Below are 17,427 nucleotides of genomic sequence, written 5' to 3'. Positions count from 1 at the left end.
TGTGCAAATTGTGAGCAGTGGAAAAGCAATTCCAGGTTTCACTTGTTCATGCCCATGAGCATTTGGCTCAGAACTGTAGGTGAACTTGTAGGGTTAAATAGTGTGTAGTTGCCTGGAGAGAGGTTTGCAAATATCGTCTAATTGCATTTGTGCATTTGTGGAAAGGCATTAATAGAACTGAGCCGAGTTGGGACTAGAGGGCCCCTCACCGCTGGGGAAGAGTGCTGAGAACTGCTGGCAGTCCTGTCACCCACCAGAGCCTTCTGGACAGCTTCTTCAGGAAGCTGTCCTCTCCTCATAGGAGAGTCTCTCCTCCAGAGCCACCCCTGACAGGGCAGCCTTCCTGGACCTTTGCCTTGAAGGCATCTGTTCCCAAAGAAATCTCCAAACAGACATTTATTTCCTCCTGCACAGCTGCTTATTGAGCTCTGGGATGTTTGGTGAGACAGTCTCCTACAAGACAGTATGTTGCAGAAGGGGAAATTGTGTGGCACCAGAGGATGAGTGCCCCTGTTGATGTGCTGCACATAGGTGCGTTTCTGCTCTCTCCACTATGACCTTACAATTCACTGCTACATTGCTGTGACAAGAGAAACCAGTATACTAAGCAAAGAGTTCTTGTCAGTTGAAACACTATGTGCACTCTGATCCTTGGGAACTGTTTTATATTCCCGTAGCTAGCAGGGAAGCATCTGGGGGTGCTGACTAATGCTCGGTACCTCTTAGAGCCTTCCAGTCTTTGCTTGGATCAGACCCAGATTCCTTCCATGTTCAGATGTTTCACTGTTGAACTGGCTTCTCTAACTCTGTCTGTCTCAAACACGTAGACTCTCTATCTCTCTGCCTATTTGTCTCTCTTGTCCTCCTCTGACCTCCTTAGGAGAGTAATTTTATTTCATTTTCCTCTCATGTAAGTTTTATTATGGCTCTTTTATTTTTCTTCTACTTTTTCTTATTGAAGTTGAAATTAATTTACATATTGATCAGTTATGTCAAGTCATAATGTGTTTTCTCACCTGTGTTAGTGTGGCTGTAAACCTTTGCAAACTGATGCAGTGGGTTCATGAAGTTATACCATCAGTAGCACATTGGTCTTTTCAGTGTTCTGTGCAGGGCCCACCGAGTGACCCTATCTGGATTTTTTTACGATTATATGAATCATTCTGGGTTTCCTAAGGATATACATGAGAAAATATATATGCATCTGAACTGCGTGTTAGAATAAAGCAGAAGCATTCAGGAGCATTGTGTCTTGTACTGTGATGTGTAGCATACTTCAGCCGCTGCTGTCCTCTGCTAGCTGCTGTCAGAACAGCTCAAACGTCGCCAGTTCTCAACTGGCTGCTTGCACGGGAGATGATCTGGTAGGTAAGCAGGCAGAGACAGTGAGTTGATTGCACCGGGTGGTGGAAGGAAGTTGATTTTTCTCTTTTTCTGTTGCTGCCCATTTAAAGGTGCGGGTTGATACAGATTTGTTACAGTTTTGGCCAGTAGCTTGAGGTATTCTTCAGTGGACAGCATTTACAATGGAGTATAAAGATTGAATGAAATTTCTTAGAATAGACCAGACACTTACAGAGCAGATAGTTAATGAATTCATGGTTTTTTCATGTAAGTCGCACCAGATTCTAAAACCTGACATTAATTTGGAGCTGATTTGTCCTGTATGCCTTGCAATATGAAATTTAGCAAAGTTTAAATGTAAAATATGTGATTTTTAATTACCTTCCTAAGATAGTTTTCTTAAATAATTAAACAAGCATTGTAGAGAGAGAAGCTGGATCCATAAATCATTCTTTTTTTCATAAGAAAGCATTTTCTCTGATTCTTGATCTTTCATTCCTATTTGGAGAATCTACAAGAATCTCATGAAAATCAAGATATATAATTTGGATAAAATAAGTTAAAATTCAGTCTGAAATTGATGTAAGAAATCACTAGCAGAGTCAAGTGTCTAGTGATTTCTGGCTAAATAAACTGATACTGATTTTAAGAAAATAGTTCATCGTCTCAAATCTCGGTTGAAGACCTAGAGTTTCTGATTCATACGGTGCTACTGCAGCTGAGGTATAATAAAGAGGAATATATGCTAGCTTCCTGCTGCTTAATGCAGACTGGAAGCCGTAATGAGGAAGCAGATTTGTTTGTTTAGGTGAGGTCAAATGATCTTAAAACATAGCTGTTACTCTGTCCCAGACCACAAAACTCAGTGAATTGTCTTGTTCCATTTTTTTTCCTAATAACTTCATAGCATATTATTGAGGAGACAACCAACAATGAGTAATGAATAAAATAGCATTCCTCAAGCTCTGTTTCTTAATGAGAACATTCAGAAGATACCAAAGGAAAAGTGTGTGGGGAGAGGAACTCCCCCCAGTCTGCTGCTATTTAAAAGACTGTGCAATAGTGTATTTGCATAACTAGCAGCAGGTCTGCTGCTTTCAACATGGGACAAGGAGGTGCTGCCAGCACAGAAGATTGGTGCTCCCTGGAAACTAAAGAGCAGGGATGACTATTTGCTAATGATGCAGATTTTGATAGTGCTAGGGGGTAGCAATTGCTCCTGAGGGAGCAGGGCAGTTTCTCTCCATGCAGTCCATTCCTGTTCATGCAGAGAAGGGCTGCTACTGGCCCTCAGTTTTAATGGTCACAGGAAGCTGGGTAACCAAAGTGGGAGGAGCAGACGGAGGAGGAGGCCTTTTTCTCTGTGTGGGTGAATGGTCACTTTCTGCTGTGTGGGATGCCCTCGTTCTGCAGCTGTGTTATTGCTTTTAGAAGTGAGCTTAACCATTTCATCTAACTTTGACCTCTTTCCAAAAGAGTGACCTGTGAGTCATTCTAGACGAATAATATTTTCTCACTGTTAAGTAGGTTCATGCTTTTTGTAGCTGTCAAGAGACCCAACAACTCCTCTTACAATGGAGTCTGTGCAGGACATTCAGTGTTGTATGACTTAAAAGCCTTTTGGTAAAAATTGTGCTTTCAGTTTGGTCTTAGAAATTTTTTCTTGAACTCTGATAGAATTTTTACTTCCTGTTATAATTTGCTACCACAAATTTAGTACTGACATCTCATGTAAAGAAACATTTAAATACTGTGTATTTGTTAGTTGCTCCTCAAATGACTCCTCCTATAGGACATTTGGAGAGAAACTAATCACTGTTTATCGGAGTTTAGTTTTCTGTTTCTATTAAGTGTCTTAATACAAATGTAAATTTACTCCAGCACTAGCAGTTACGTTGTTTTCTCCTGTAAGAATGTACTTGAATTGCTTCATATGTAAGTTGCCACATAAGGTGTTTTCATTTGGGGGACCATCTTGCAAATCCGAGGGATAAATATGTATTTACTCAAGCACCGCCAAAGCTGAAAATTGGCTTTAAATTACAACAAACTTAGTTTTAATGTCCAAAAATGATGTCTTACCTTTTTCAGTATAATTACCTTTTTTCTGGAATTTGCTTTTCCCCAGAGCAGTATGTGTAGCTCTTTAATGCTTATTTAATGATGGCAGGTTGGGGTATAATTATCCAGCCACTGAGCTTTTGAACTTTTGCTGTAAGAAAAATAACATAATTGGGGTTTATGTTAATGTCCAAAAACAGTGGCTTGTTTTATTACTAGTAGGTTGGTAGTATTTTGGTATGCAGTGGATGCGTGTCATGGTGGTCTGTGCTGCCACAGATGGGTACCACAGTCTGGTTCTGAGCTAGTGCGCCCAGAGCAGTGGTGTTCAACGCGAAGAAACAGCGCTGACTCAGAGTATGTGGCTGACCCTTTGTATGGAATCTGCAGACTTTTTCTGTTTGATTCGTGTATGTAACTGGCAACACGTTTATGTATCCTTGTACCAGCTACTAGGAAGAAAATTAACTCTATCCCAGATGCAACTAGGACAATACTCAATAAGAGTAATTAAAAAAAAGCATAGAGCTGCTTATAAAATGACTGCAGAATTCCATAAATGAATAGGTGGCAAATACAAAGGTCTGTACAGTCGATATCAGATTCATATAAATGTTTACTGCCAGTGAAATTTAGTGATGTAGGTGCATTACAACCATGGTGGGCTGCCCATGACTGCCAGACACCCAGCTGCTCTCACTCACCCTCCTCAACAGGACTGGGGAGAAGGTCAGGCCTGTTCCAGAGCCTCTCCCCGCTCCTTGGTCTCTGACTTTGCTGTTCCCAGGGCTGTTCCTCACACTTTTTTCTTCACTCCTCACTGCTTGGCACCGCTTCACCCTTTCTGAAACACGCTTTCACAGAGGCAGCACCAGCTTCACTGAGGGCCGCAGGGCTGCTGTGGAACTGGCCAGAATTGGCGGGAACTGGCTGTGGCGTGCAGCAGGGCCACTGTGGAACCGGCGGGAACCGGCTTTGCCCTGCAGCAGGGCCGCTGTGGAACCGGTGGGAACCGGCTGTGCCTGGCACGGGGCAGGACCTGCCTCTCCTCACAGAGGCCCCTGTTGCCCCTCTGCACCAGCAGTCCGTACCCAAACTGAAAGTATCTCCTGACTCGTTGAATTAATTCCTTGTATTTGTAGGCAAATGTGATTAGATCAGAAGAGCCATAAGAATTTTATTCTGTAAGTTCCAGATACCATAAAGAGCTTGGATATACCAGAGGTCTCTTGCAAAAGACCAAAGGCAGCAACCTCAGGCTGTCCCAGGAGAAAGACAAGGAAGGTCACTATTGCCTTGCATTCCTTAGCGTGTTCCAAATGCCAAAGAATTTGGTCCAAGGAACTCTGTGGAAGCTCTGGGAAGGGTGCAGCGCCTCACATCAGTCCTTGCCTGCTCATCTGGACAAAAGTGCTTCCTCACTGCAGATCTGGCCATTGGGTGAGCTCCTGACCAGGCTGGAGCCCATGGGGGTCCTTATCAGTAGAAATGTCGCATTCTGACAGGCGTCACCTGCGTAGCTGTGTCAGTCTGTGATGCTGCTGACCGCAGTGAATCCCATCTTCCTCCTCCTCCGAAGGACACCAGCTTTTGTACTGAGGCAGGTCAAGTCCTGTGTTGGCTGCAGCAGGAGGCAGGCACACTTTAAAAACAACAAAGTGAATTGTGTTTAAAAAGCCCTTTTCCAATACCAACAAATCAATCCCCAGGGACTCAAAGCATAATCTTAAACTATTTTTATCCCTTTTGTAACTTTATTAAACTTCATCATAAAACAGGTGAGGTTCCTTAATGGATAATTTGTTTAGACGGCCATTCCACAACTATACTTCTTTCACAGGCTTACAATTGATCATGGCCATGATCTATCATTTAACCTTGTACAGGTGGCATCCTTTCACTTAAATAATTTATCTTCCTCTTCATTTTTAAGCTTGAATATATTTATAAGTCACTATTATTTCTGGACCTATTTTTAAATGTCACTTCATATGGCACCTTCCAGACTGCTGATGCCAATTGTGGAACTGGTGTTAACAAGATGCCATTTGAACTGCAGAAGAACATCTTTCAAGACTATCTAGCAACATTATATTTTTTTTAGTCTTTAGCCTGTTTTGGAAGAACAAATAGTATACAAACCCCAAGAACCAAATACATGCTGACAGCCTTCCTTGTGGTGCAGTGGTCAGAAAGTTAAATTCTGGCTGCTTTTAGGAAGTAATCCATGTGTTGACAAGGCTGGAGAAAGACCTTCAAAGAAAGGCTCAGACTGGGCCCAGGCCATAGGAGACATTCAAACTCTTAACTTTTCAGTCCCTCTTATGGAAGACGTAGCTGGAATAAATTTCCTGAGAGGAAACCAACTTTGTCATAGTTTTGAAAGGACTTAAGTTGTATCAAAGATTCTGTTTTATTAATCCTTCAGAAGAACAAATCTACCTATTAAGCCTCAGTTGTTATAGGTGAGCCTGCTTCTTTATTCTATTTGCTTCCATTTTGTTTAGAAGTATCCCATACAATTTTGGTACTATTATTGTTAATTAAATAATTCCAGTTTTAGTGCTTTAGGATAAGACAATGTGAAGTAAGTTCTGATTTTCAATGGTGTTACTTTACTGATATTTTTTGACACATGTAACATAATTTTTTGTAGAATATAGTAGGCTTCATACATTATGCCAGACCTTCCTTTCACTGCAGTTGGCTATTTCCTTTTTTATTCCTCAATATTTGTTTGTAAACCCATTGGTGTTGGCTTTGCCTACAGAGCAGTTGTGCTCGTGTGCCATGAATTTTTATCAGATAAATTTACTGTTTGGGAATGTTCAGCAAAACAGTGAACTTGAACCAAATAATGAATATTCATGACTAGCTAATTTTTTTGTACCATGAACTTGATGGTATGAACTTCATCAGCCAGGGGCTGAAGTCACCAATCATAAATACTTACTGCTGTGTTCAGCAAAAAGCTGTTGAACAACTATAGATGGAAATATTTACAAAAAACATTTGCTGCACATTCCTGTAGAATAAACATATTTGTACAAATTTTTCTCCATCAATGGAATATTTGCCATCAACAAGGGATGCTAACTTTGCAGATAGTTGTGATTGACTTGCCCATACATACCTCTCTGCAGGACTGTACACACTCAAGTGTATTCTAATACTGGGATGCAAACACCATTCAAGAGCAATGTATCTGCTTTTGGTGTCTTTTTGAGACTGAGTTTAGTGGAAACTGTAGTTCATGTAGTAGTAATTGATTTCACGTGTCCCAGCATTGTAAGAAGTTCCAATGGGTTATTTAATTGAACCACAAAAGCTCATAATATATCCACAGATATGCAATACTTGTAGTGTTTTGTTTATTGATCAATAATTTCATGTCTGCTACACTTAAAATAGTTCAAAGCCACCACAGATTTTGAACTGGTAAATTCTGGCAGATTTATCTTAAAAACCATTAATAATTTGCACAAATAACTAACATTTTCTTGGTGAAAAGGACTGTAAAGCAATTGGAAATTGGATAGGTGAGGAGGTAATAAAGCACACTACTTAGTATGCTGTAATTGGGTGTCAATGCAAATGAGATTATTTAGTTTATTTAGTCATTGCAAAATTTATTTTAAATGCCTGTGAGATTTGAACTGTTCAATTATACACCATAACCATTCTATCCTAATTGTAATATCAGCCTATTTGCTGTTTTTAAAAGGCTAGAGGCCAATGAGATGCTTATTTGAAAAAAATGCTTAATTTCTCTTTAAACTGCTGGGTCCTAAGTATCTCCCCAGTCTCCTCTGTTACCCTAACCCATAGTCTGACACTGTAAAATAAAGTGGTGCAGGCCAATGTCAGGCCATATATTAACTACCATAATCACTGAGGCTGTCATTCCATCACATCAGGAACAAAAAGTGTAGTAATTTTTGTTAATTGTATTCCTATCCTAGCTTCCATGTTTTGTTAGTGTTGGTTTTTTAATAGCCAAATGTGTAATTGATTTGATGATTTTTTCTCTTAGAGAAAAATATAATTAACATGGTGAACTAGTGCTGCTGTGTAACAGAAAGTCTGAAATGACAAGATGACAGTAAGAACTTCAGAAGGGAAAGAATATAAATGCAGCTGGCTTGTCTATGGCCATTTCCTTTTGTTGCATCCACGCTGAGGAGTTTACTGCACTTGTGAAAGATACAAATGGGATTCTGAAATATTTTTGCTTTTCCTTTGTCTTTTCTTTTGAAGAAGTATTGGCAGCAAAAGGAAAATTAATTTTTAGATGTCAGATATTCTTCTTTAGAGGCTGTATCGCCTTGGGGCCTTTGATCTATCTGTATGCTTATACTCTGCATACCTACAAAAATCATACCCAAATTTTAGGTTTAAAGACCTTTAAATTCCATAGCCTCCTTAGTCTTGTCTTCTTGACCAGTCCTTTCTTCACCAGCTCTCCACAACTATACAAACAATAAACTGATTAAGTGCTTTTGGATTTTTTTGTGCTTTAACACTATAGATCTGCTATGGAGCTAACAGTGGATCCTCATTTAATTGAAGCAGTTAAATCAAAATCAGATTTGAAATTCTGTTTATAGCATTATTCAAGAAAACTTTACCTTAACAGATGACTGTTTGTGTAAGAGATGATGGAATATATGCTAGATGCCTGTTGAGTGTCCATGTATAATACAGTATTTTGTTCTTTGCCAAGGCAAAACATAAGCAAAAGCATTTGTTAATAATGACAGTAATTTATGGACAGCGTTTTTATTTCATTAAATTTTTCAGAAATCCACAGGACAGATCTGCTTTTGCTCATTAAGAGGAAAGAATTGCACCAAATATAGATGCCTGTATTCAGCATGGAATCAGAAGTATTATTACTCTTAAGCACAAAATGTCAGTCAAAAGTGGCAGAAACTATGACTAGAGTGCTCTGCAACACTGCATCGTACAAAATGTGGAGATGATGAACTAGGTTCCACTGAATCATCTACTGCTGATTTAGATGCAGTAGAGTCAGGAACAGCCTCTTAAAACTCCAACTGGCAATATGTTTTTTGATGCTGTGCCCTAATGAAAAGGGAGTGTACTACTGCTTCTCTAACCCACAGTGATGTGTTGTAGTGTTACAACTGTGCAAAATGGAATTTCCCCTCATACAAAGCTTTCTTAGAAAGCACATCAGACATGTGATGATAAAGGGTGCGTGGAAGATTTGACCTTGCTACCAACTTTCTTTTTGCCTCCCAGGGAGCAAGGATTGCTCTGAAGTGTTTCTTCCCAGTTTGATAGTTTCTCCTTATCCCTAAGAGCTTGCAATAGCCCGTTTGCACTTCCCTCGTTCTTCATTTTGTTTTGGGACTTGCACCACAGGGTGGGCAGACAAAGAGAAAATTTAAAACACTTGTGATCAGGTTGTAAGAACAAACCTCTTGTTCTTATGCAAACAACAGAGGCCTGTCTCATTTTGAGGAAATATAAACTACTTTTGGAAGTAATAAAGTTAAAATCTTACAGAAACTCTGTGAAAGGCAGAGCTGGCAATGCTGTTGGTGTTATGCAGCACAGTTCCATTAGTTTTGAAGGAATTCTATTATTTCACAATGATGGTATGTCTGCCCTGCATTTCTGTAGTCAGAAGACAGACCCAAGAGAGCTGCTTGTCCTATCTGTTACACATGTACATGTTTAAACAGTGAAGTTGTGGTGTTGTTGTTCAAATAGGTGCAACTTAAATACTGTATTACACACCTGGGTTTATATGTAAACTATGTCAAGACAATGTCTAATAAGATTTTGAAACTGGAACAAGTCAAAGTTCAAGTTGCCTGTTAAATATGGGTTTGATTTTTTGGGCCATATGTGTTAGGATTTAGAAGTTAAATACATTATTGGACTATCTTTTACAGTAGATTTTTACTGATTTGATTCCATGTAGGGTGAAGCTGCTCTAATACTGAAACCAGCTCTGTGTTGAGATAAAAGTCAGTTGCTGGTAAATTCCTTATCTGCAGCTGCCATAGAAGTTGGAAAGTGGGCTATAAATAAGTGTATTTTAGCAATGAGAGAGGATCATTAAGATCATCTCATGATGAAAGCAGCTTCCCACTCTCATAAAGAATGAATTTGACTTCTACCCATGCCATAGATGTCCTGTGAGATCCATTTTTTTCCAAGATGGTCACTACCTCAGAAAATATTAATTTTGGATGCCTGAGTGGGGGTTGCAAGGTCTAGTCTACCAAAATACAGTCACTTACAGCTCTGATGGTCATCAAAAAAAGCTATATTTAAAACATACAGTGTATGAAAGCCATATTTTTCTCCTGCTGTCCTGACAGAAAGTCAGGTGATGACCCAATAAAAAAAAATAAAATTCAAACCCAATACTTTAATTTGGCAACATTTTGTACCCAGTTGAAATGGTGTTTTTATACTGAAACTCAACAGCGTACTTTAATATTAGGCAGCTCTGTCATCCCTGGCTACAAAATAATATTTCAAAGGGATGACCACCTGTATGAACTAAGGGAAAATCAGACAAACAGAAGCAAATTCACATTAGAATTCAATACCTTTCTAATGAAAGGCATGATTTTGTACTAATTGTCTTTTGCTTTCCAGGAGGGTGCCTTTGCAAGTGTAAAGTCACCCTGTAGAAGTTTTCAGCTGACATCTTTTCAAACTGTATCTGCCTTTCAAAATAATGATAGAGGTGCCACTAAATGTCTTTCTGATGTTGACTTTTCATTGCTGTGTACAAGTCCTTAAAAATGTGTAGGCTTGCCATACAAGTTGAAGTTGTGCAAAGTTAAGGGCTACACCAGGGGTATGTAGACATAAATCAAGAGAGAAAATTCATAAGAATGTTGCATTTTTATAAAATTTTAATTGCCATAATGATACTGGATTGCAAATTCGTGCAAGCAAATATTTTTGAACTTTTGTTCACCTGCAGTTATAATTTATGGAAGTATGAATCATGGGTCTTTTTCCAAGACAAACCCCAAGAATGCACAGATTTGTGTATAGGTTTCCGTGTTTTCACGTGTATTTGTGATTTGGCAATTAGGATGTTTTAATTTTTCCAACAAAAAAAACAAATATGTTTTGGAATTATAATCTACTGAAGTCTAGAAAGACACCAGTTCTTCCTGTTTCTATTAAGATTTTGTCGCTTCTTACCAACACAAGCCTTCACATTCAGCCTTGTGTATCTGGTCAGAATGATACTTGAGGTTTCTTGTGTTATATGTACTTTAGAAATAGAACTCACCATAAATAAGTCAGTAACTGCTACATCTTGATAACCTCAATTAGTGTAGCAAAACCATTTTTCCTGTGTCTAAGTGTATGTATATATCAAAATTTTAAATGTAAGAATCATAACCATTTGAGCAAAATTGACATAATTGCTACATTTTCAAAAAACTTAATGACAATTAAACTTAAATTTAATGGATTGACTAGAACGTATATAGAGCAATGTCATCATGCTAAACCATTGCTCTGTAAGTAGTTTATTGTCTTTCACAGGAATTATTAGATTAAGCAAGGATTTGGAGGTTTGAATTCACATTTTTCTGAATTCTTCATGTGTTTCCATTAACATTGTCTTATATTGAAAAAAACTAGCTTTATATTTCAAGTCTTTATGCCATAACAGGTTACCTCATTTCAAAAACATAAGTCATCACTAATGACAGTCTTCTCTCAGTATGGAAAAATACTCAAGGAATGTTTGTGTTAAAGATAAGTTTTGGAAATACTATTTGATCTTAAGGCTTATTTTTAAAACTTTGAATAAATTGATATGGTTGATCATGGAGGGGACCAAAGAAGCATTCACAAGAGAAAGAGATTCACAAGAGAGTCGAGACTGAGCAAGAATAAGAACACAATAATCTTTTGCACTTTTTCTCTGCAGTTGATTTGTAGCACATTAGATTCACTGAATCCAAATAAATTATTACTTAATATAGTAAAAGGATCTGTAAAACTCAGAGGCTGATGTATTTTGTTGTTAAAATCTCAGGAGCTCATTTTTCAAAACTAACACTTAATGTTTTCATTATGTCTCAGGTTCCCAGTCTGAACCTCCGTCATGCAGTGCCAGTTCCATCACTTGCCCATCTGCCTGCACCTGCAGCAACAATGTAGTGGATTGTCGAGGAAGGGGCTTAACAGAAATTCCAGCTAACCTACCAGAGGACATCTGGGAAATGTAAGTGCCAATGTTATGCACCATTCTTTTCCATGTGTGTCCGTTTTTACTCCATGTCATAGCCTCCTGTATGGAAGAAAGGCACATTTTGAAAACTGTTCTGAGCAATTGTCAGGTATATTGTAGTTGTCCTCCACTTTAGTTCTTTTGATTTAAGGGTTCAAATGTTCAAACCATTCTTTAATGTAAATTAAGATGTTGTTTGAAGTCCCTACCCCAAAGCAAGATGACGTTCTTGGTGTATTATGTTCAGATTGTGTTTACATGTCACAAAACTGGGATTACAGTTCCACAGCCAGAAAAAGGAAATACACAGGTTTGGATTTTGGCATTTATTTTGTTGTTGTTGTTGTTCTTGTTTAGTTGAATTGTTTAGGTTTTAGTTGGTGAATTCCCCAAGAGATGGAGGGATTTCTTGTTAGCTTGGTAGGATGCATTTGTAATGAACTGAAGTATGACATCAGGACACATTGTCCCTGCTGATTTTACTTCTGTCTCTTGCACATTTTATTATATTCTTTAAAACTTTTTTAAGTTTTTTTGTGTTGTGAGATCAGATGGTGATTTTATAGACTGGTTTGTAATTCCTTTAGGAACTGAATCTATTTTTGTGGTCATGACTTCATACTACTGTAGTCCTGAAATAATGTTACATTAAAAAAAAAGTTGCTTTTGGTTAGTCCATAGGGAATGACGATCACTTCTTTTCCTGTTTAGGTGCTTGTCATACAGAGGTTACTGAGATCCAACCAGCTATTATAGTCTACATAGTGTGGATTCAAGTATCTGTATAGCAACTGGACTCATTCAGCTTCTTGTTGCTATAGAAATACGGCTACATAGCAAAATTGAGTAGGATAAAGCTAGAGTTGAATTGCTCATATGTAGCCTGGCCCACTGTGATGTGCCAGGAATGTGACGATTACGGCCAGTGAAGATGATGTGCAATGTTGTTTGCTGGTGATCTGATCTACACCGCCATTCCTATAAGTCACTTTATCAGTTGCTTTTATAATTTAATAATCAACTCAAATTTGTTTGGATTGCTACCTCAGCACAACAGTTTAGAGGTAGCTTGCACTTGATTGTGCATCTTCACAGAAAAAAAAATTATTAGAAATGAAAAAAAACAAAGAATAAACAACATCTTAAAATTAACATTGTTTAGAATGTATCTAGAGCATGTAAAAATGTTTACAGGAAATACAAACTCTTATGCAAGCTGTTCTGAATGCCCATTACCTGCTTGCTTGCTTTCTGACAAAGTTCAGAATGTATCACTTGGGTTCATTTCTGGTATATTGTGGCACACAAAATATGCATGTCATACTTGTTTTTCTGTGCCTGAAAGTCAGTTAAAGTTATCCTGAAAATATAGATTGTGTTTGGCATACTAAGAATATTCAGTGTGTAGTTCTGTGTCAGATTCTGTCAGATGGAGTACAAGTTTTCAAGAGTGGCTGAAATGGTTCAATAATAAGATGCAGAAGATAAAATTGTGCCAGACCTGCTCAGAAATTAGAGTTGGGCTAAGAGAATTGTAAAATTTTATTTTGTAGCATTGAAGATGCTAGCAGAAATCAAATTGTCTTTGTGGCTCCATGCCAGAGTCACACAGAGAGCAGTATCTGCAGGAAGACTGAGATTGGTGTGCTACAGCATCCCCCTGGCAGCTGCGCACCTCAGTGTGAGAAATCAAGTGAAACTTTTCACCTTTAGTGTGGTTATAATAGCATTGAGTATCCAAGTCCTGTCTCCTTTTTGGTTGCTGTAGCCCCCAAATCTAGTCCCTGTAACTTGTGGTAAAAGCTTAGAACTTTCCTTAGGAGAGCAAAAAGTGAAGGAAGGCTTGGAGAACCTTTAAGTTAGATAATGACGTAGCGAATCCAGATGCATCTAATGTTTTAAGAAACTTTCATAACGTGGAGGTTATAAACCTTCTAGATCCATAGAACACATATAAAGCTCTTAGCTCACTATTTAATGATTTAGATCTGTCAGACTTCTTGCATTTTAGGCAGTACTTATTTGAGTCTTTGTCTGTAGATAAACCTCTTACATCACTCTAATCCTACACATATGCTTTGCAGTTCAGAGGCACCTCACATGGAAGTAGTTCTGCAGAACTTCAGAGTGTAACCCTCATCAAAATATTTATCACTCACTTTCTGTGGATCAATCCTGTGAAGACTTCATTTTTATGGAATAGATATATATATATAAAAATAAATAGAAGAACTTCTATCAATTTATGATGAGGGTGGTGAAACACTGGCACAGGATGCCCAGACAGGTTGTGGATGCCCCATCCCTGGAAAGATTCCAGGTCAGATTGGATGGGGCTTTGAGCAACCTGCTTTAGTTGATGATATCCCTGCTCATTGCAGGGTGGTTGGACTAGATGACCTTTAAGGTCCCTTCTAACCCAAACTTTCCAATGATTCCATGATTCTATCAGAATAAGTCTTAGCAAGTGACATCACTTACATACATTTTTTCCTACTGGTAAAATGGTATTTACATTTGGTAAAAGTACTAGTAAAAAAGAACAGTTAACCTTATACACAAGGGTGAAGTAATACATATTCTCATATAAAGTAAAGGATATAGTCACATAGCAAATTGTTTCTGGAAAGATGGAAGAAGCTGCCACAGTGTTTTCCTGGAAAATTCCAGACATAAATTCTTTTGACCAAAATAGCCATTCTGGTTTATGCAGAAGTCTGTCATACTGCTCAGAAATTCAGTTTGTTTGAGGCTGCTCTCAGCTTATTCAATATAAAAGCCATCCAGAGGTCTGGTTCCATCTACACATCGAATGACTATCTTTTGATTTTATATGATAGGCAGAGTAATACTCTTCTGCTGTAGTGTTATAGCAACGGGACCAAGTAAATTCTCTTTCCATGCTGCAACCCACATCCCTTGCTCTCACACAGCAGTACTGTTGGGGTTTTTCCCTTGGGATTTATCCCCCATGACTGACGTTAATTCAGACCCTTGATACAAAATGTGGCTATGTATTGGTGCTGCCTGAACACTTCTTTCTGGACTCTGTAATCCTATGATATGATCCTTGTAATCTTTCGGAGGTCTGACTCTTACTAGAAATGATGTTCCTCCTATGGAATATAGGGTACCGACAAACTACGTGACTAGGTTGCTATGACAGAATCCTGAAGGATATTACTTGAAATGGTGTATTTTTCATTCAGCTGTTTCTGTCTAGCATTGTAAATAATCATTCTGCTAAAATACATTTCCCCCATAGGCTATAGTCCATTCATAATATTTATATGATAGTATTAAAATGCTGTGCCTTCCTCAGTTCCTTTTGGGGCATTTCCAGATTCCTTTGCTTGATTATTAGTTGCATTCAGATACAGCTTTCTAGTTCTTGTCTTTCCCCTTAACTCAGTATTTCTTTGTAAGCCAAATTGTATCTAGTAAGAACCCTTGACTGACAAACTGTTCAACAAAAATGAAACACACAGCTGTTACTCTAACACGGTTATTAAAGGTGACCTACATTTCACTCTGTGTTTTGGTATTAATTAAAGATCTTTTACCCAGCCTTCCTGTGTTTCTTCATTAACATGGGTAGGCAGAACCTTCTCTGACAAACCTGCCAACAAGTCCTAAATTTGTTTTTGTTGATAAAAACCTATCACAAAACAGGCAACTCGCTTGTCATGGAACATAAACCAAGTATCATATGATGCTAATTTTCCCTTGCTGCTGACCTCCTCCACATGTGAGTTAGAAGTCTGTTGTGTTACTTTATGACACCTCTCCCTGAGGTGCATTATCCTGAAGGCCCTCACTGCAAGAATGTTTTATTATTAAATAAAGAAATTTAGGAAAACTTGAAATCCATCTCTCAGCCTTGCTTTTTCATAATTTCATAAAATAGGTAGCTAGAATTTACACATGCAATTCATGTTTTTCTATAAAGCCTCTTGTTCAGGGGGAAGCTGACAGCAGCAGCCAAATTGACTGAGGAAAAACGAGTTACAAGAAATTGAAGCTGAGGAATACAGACTGTGTATTGAATATTATAAAAGATTCTCTGCTTGTAAAATGGTTCTCTTGTGTTTTTCAGAGGAGGAATGATAGTGTTTGTTATAGAGAAACACGTGAGAATAAGCACAGAAAAGTTTTGCATGAATACTTGAACGAAAACAAAACTCATTAAGCACCTGGAGGCATTTGCTGAAAAAGAAATGCCAAAACAAATATGGCTTGATGGTTTACTGGTAAATGAACAATATAGTCATTTCACTACATTGGAATGGTATCTACAGTAAAAGGAGAAGTTTGCATTTATTTAGAAACGGTGAGAGAAAATGCATGCAAGGTAAAGAGGGAACATAGTGTGAATGCAGAATGGACTTGACCTTGGAGGAATATAGGGAGGAGGGATGACGTACAAACTAGTAGGAGACAAAGTCTCCAAAGAATCTGTTTTTCTGATCAGACTTGATTGCAAGCTTGCAACCAGTGCCTGCCAGACTGATGACAGCCCAGCTTGTAAAGACAGCAAAGCCAGGACAGACCTGTTAAATCTAAAAGCTACCAGCTGTGTCTGTGAGAGTCACTACCCTGCAGCTTGTGGGAGCCTGGAAGGGTGTTGTGAGAAACAGGCTTGCCACAACAGCGGATTTCACTCAGCATGTGGTTTGGGCTGTTGTTGGCTCAGGACATTGGGCTGGGTGGATCTGAGCTCTGGCACGCTCTGCCCTTGCTCAGTCATTAGTGTTTGGCTGGTTTTACGCTAAGGAAAGCACAGCTTTCCTGCACTTGCAGATGTGGGGCACTAGGAGTAATGGCATTGCTAGCCCTGTCTGTATTGTTTCAAACACTATTTGCTTCAACATGCTGCCTGCCAGGTTCTTTTGATGCCTCCCAGTGCTGGAGAGTGATCAGTAACTCCCCATTACTCATTTCTCCATTTTACTATGCTTTTCCTCTGTCCCTTCTCTAGAATGAAGTTTTCATGCTGTTTGTCTATCTCAGACTGATCTACTTATTTTATTTTATTTTTTATGGATTGCCACGAAACAGGCTGTATGTTAGGATATTAATTCTGGGCAGCTTTTATCTGATAATTCTGTACACCTTAAAAAAGTGGAGCAGGCACTACTATTTCTGTTCTACTGAAACTACTGTTTCGTAACGTGTGCAGGACCTTCCTGAGCGAAGACAAGGAAGAGCACACCAAAGGCTGGCCCTCCTCCTGCTGTCTGTCCTAGGGTGCGTGGTGGAGGGTGCTCAGGCTGGGATGCCCAGAGCCAGGCAGGCTCCTGGGCTGCCCGAGCAGCAACCAGCACTGGCACTGGGCGCTGCTTTTCTGAAGGATCTTCAGATTGTGTAAAAGAAGGATTTGATTAATTGCTAATGCTAAGGGCTGGATTGTGGGTTGGGACAGAAACTTGAGGGAATAAAGACTAGCTGGGCCCAGTACAGAAACTGTCTAGAAAAGAAAGCTGAACTCAAATGAGGAAACAACAAAAAGTATGATGAGATTGGGAACAAAGGAAATCTAGTCAGGTTGGTAGAAGTTCTGCAAGTCTGAGAAATTGAGGAATAATTGGTGATAAGGCTCGAGATTTCTGGTAGTGAGCCTGGGACACAAGCCATGCAGGGTGGGCTTTGGGGATGTGGCAGGAGGGCTGGAAATACTGGGTGGCATGGAGCAGGGCTGGGCAGGCTGTCAGGCCAGGACACGGGTGTGCAAGTAAAGATAGAGCTGAGGAATCTCTTCCCACCAGAAACCACACATA

The 17,427-nt window shown here is 39.0% G+C and overlaps 1 protein-coding gene across 1 annotated transcript in view; it reads left to right on the top strand.

Annotated features, from left to right (window-relative positions):
- The window catches only part of SLIT3 (slit guidance ligand 3), a 530,317-nt gene that overhangs the window by 327,664 nt on the left and 185,226 nt on the right, over positions 1 to 17,427 (top strand). The window contains exon 10 of the mRNA XM_040604595.1: positions 11,503 to 11,644. Within this exon, the coding sequence (XP_040460529.1) occupies positions 11,503 to 11,644 (142 nt within the window). The remainder of the gene's footprint in view (positions 1 to 11,502; positions 11,645 to 17,427) is intronic.

This window comes from Falco naumanni, chromosome 8, assembly GCF_017639655.2.
Source record: "Falco naumanni isolate bFalNau1 chromosome 8, bFalNau1.pat, whole genome shotgun sequence".
Lineage (NCBI taxonomy): Eukaryota > Metazoa > Chordata > Aves > Falconiformes > Falconidae > Falco > Falco naumanni.
This window is presented reverse-complemented; position numbering and strand designations above follow the sequence as displayed.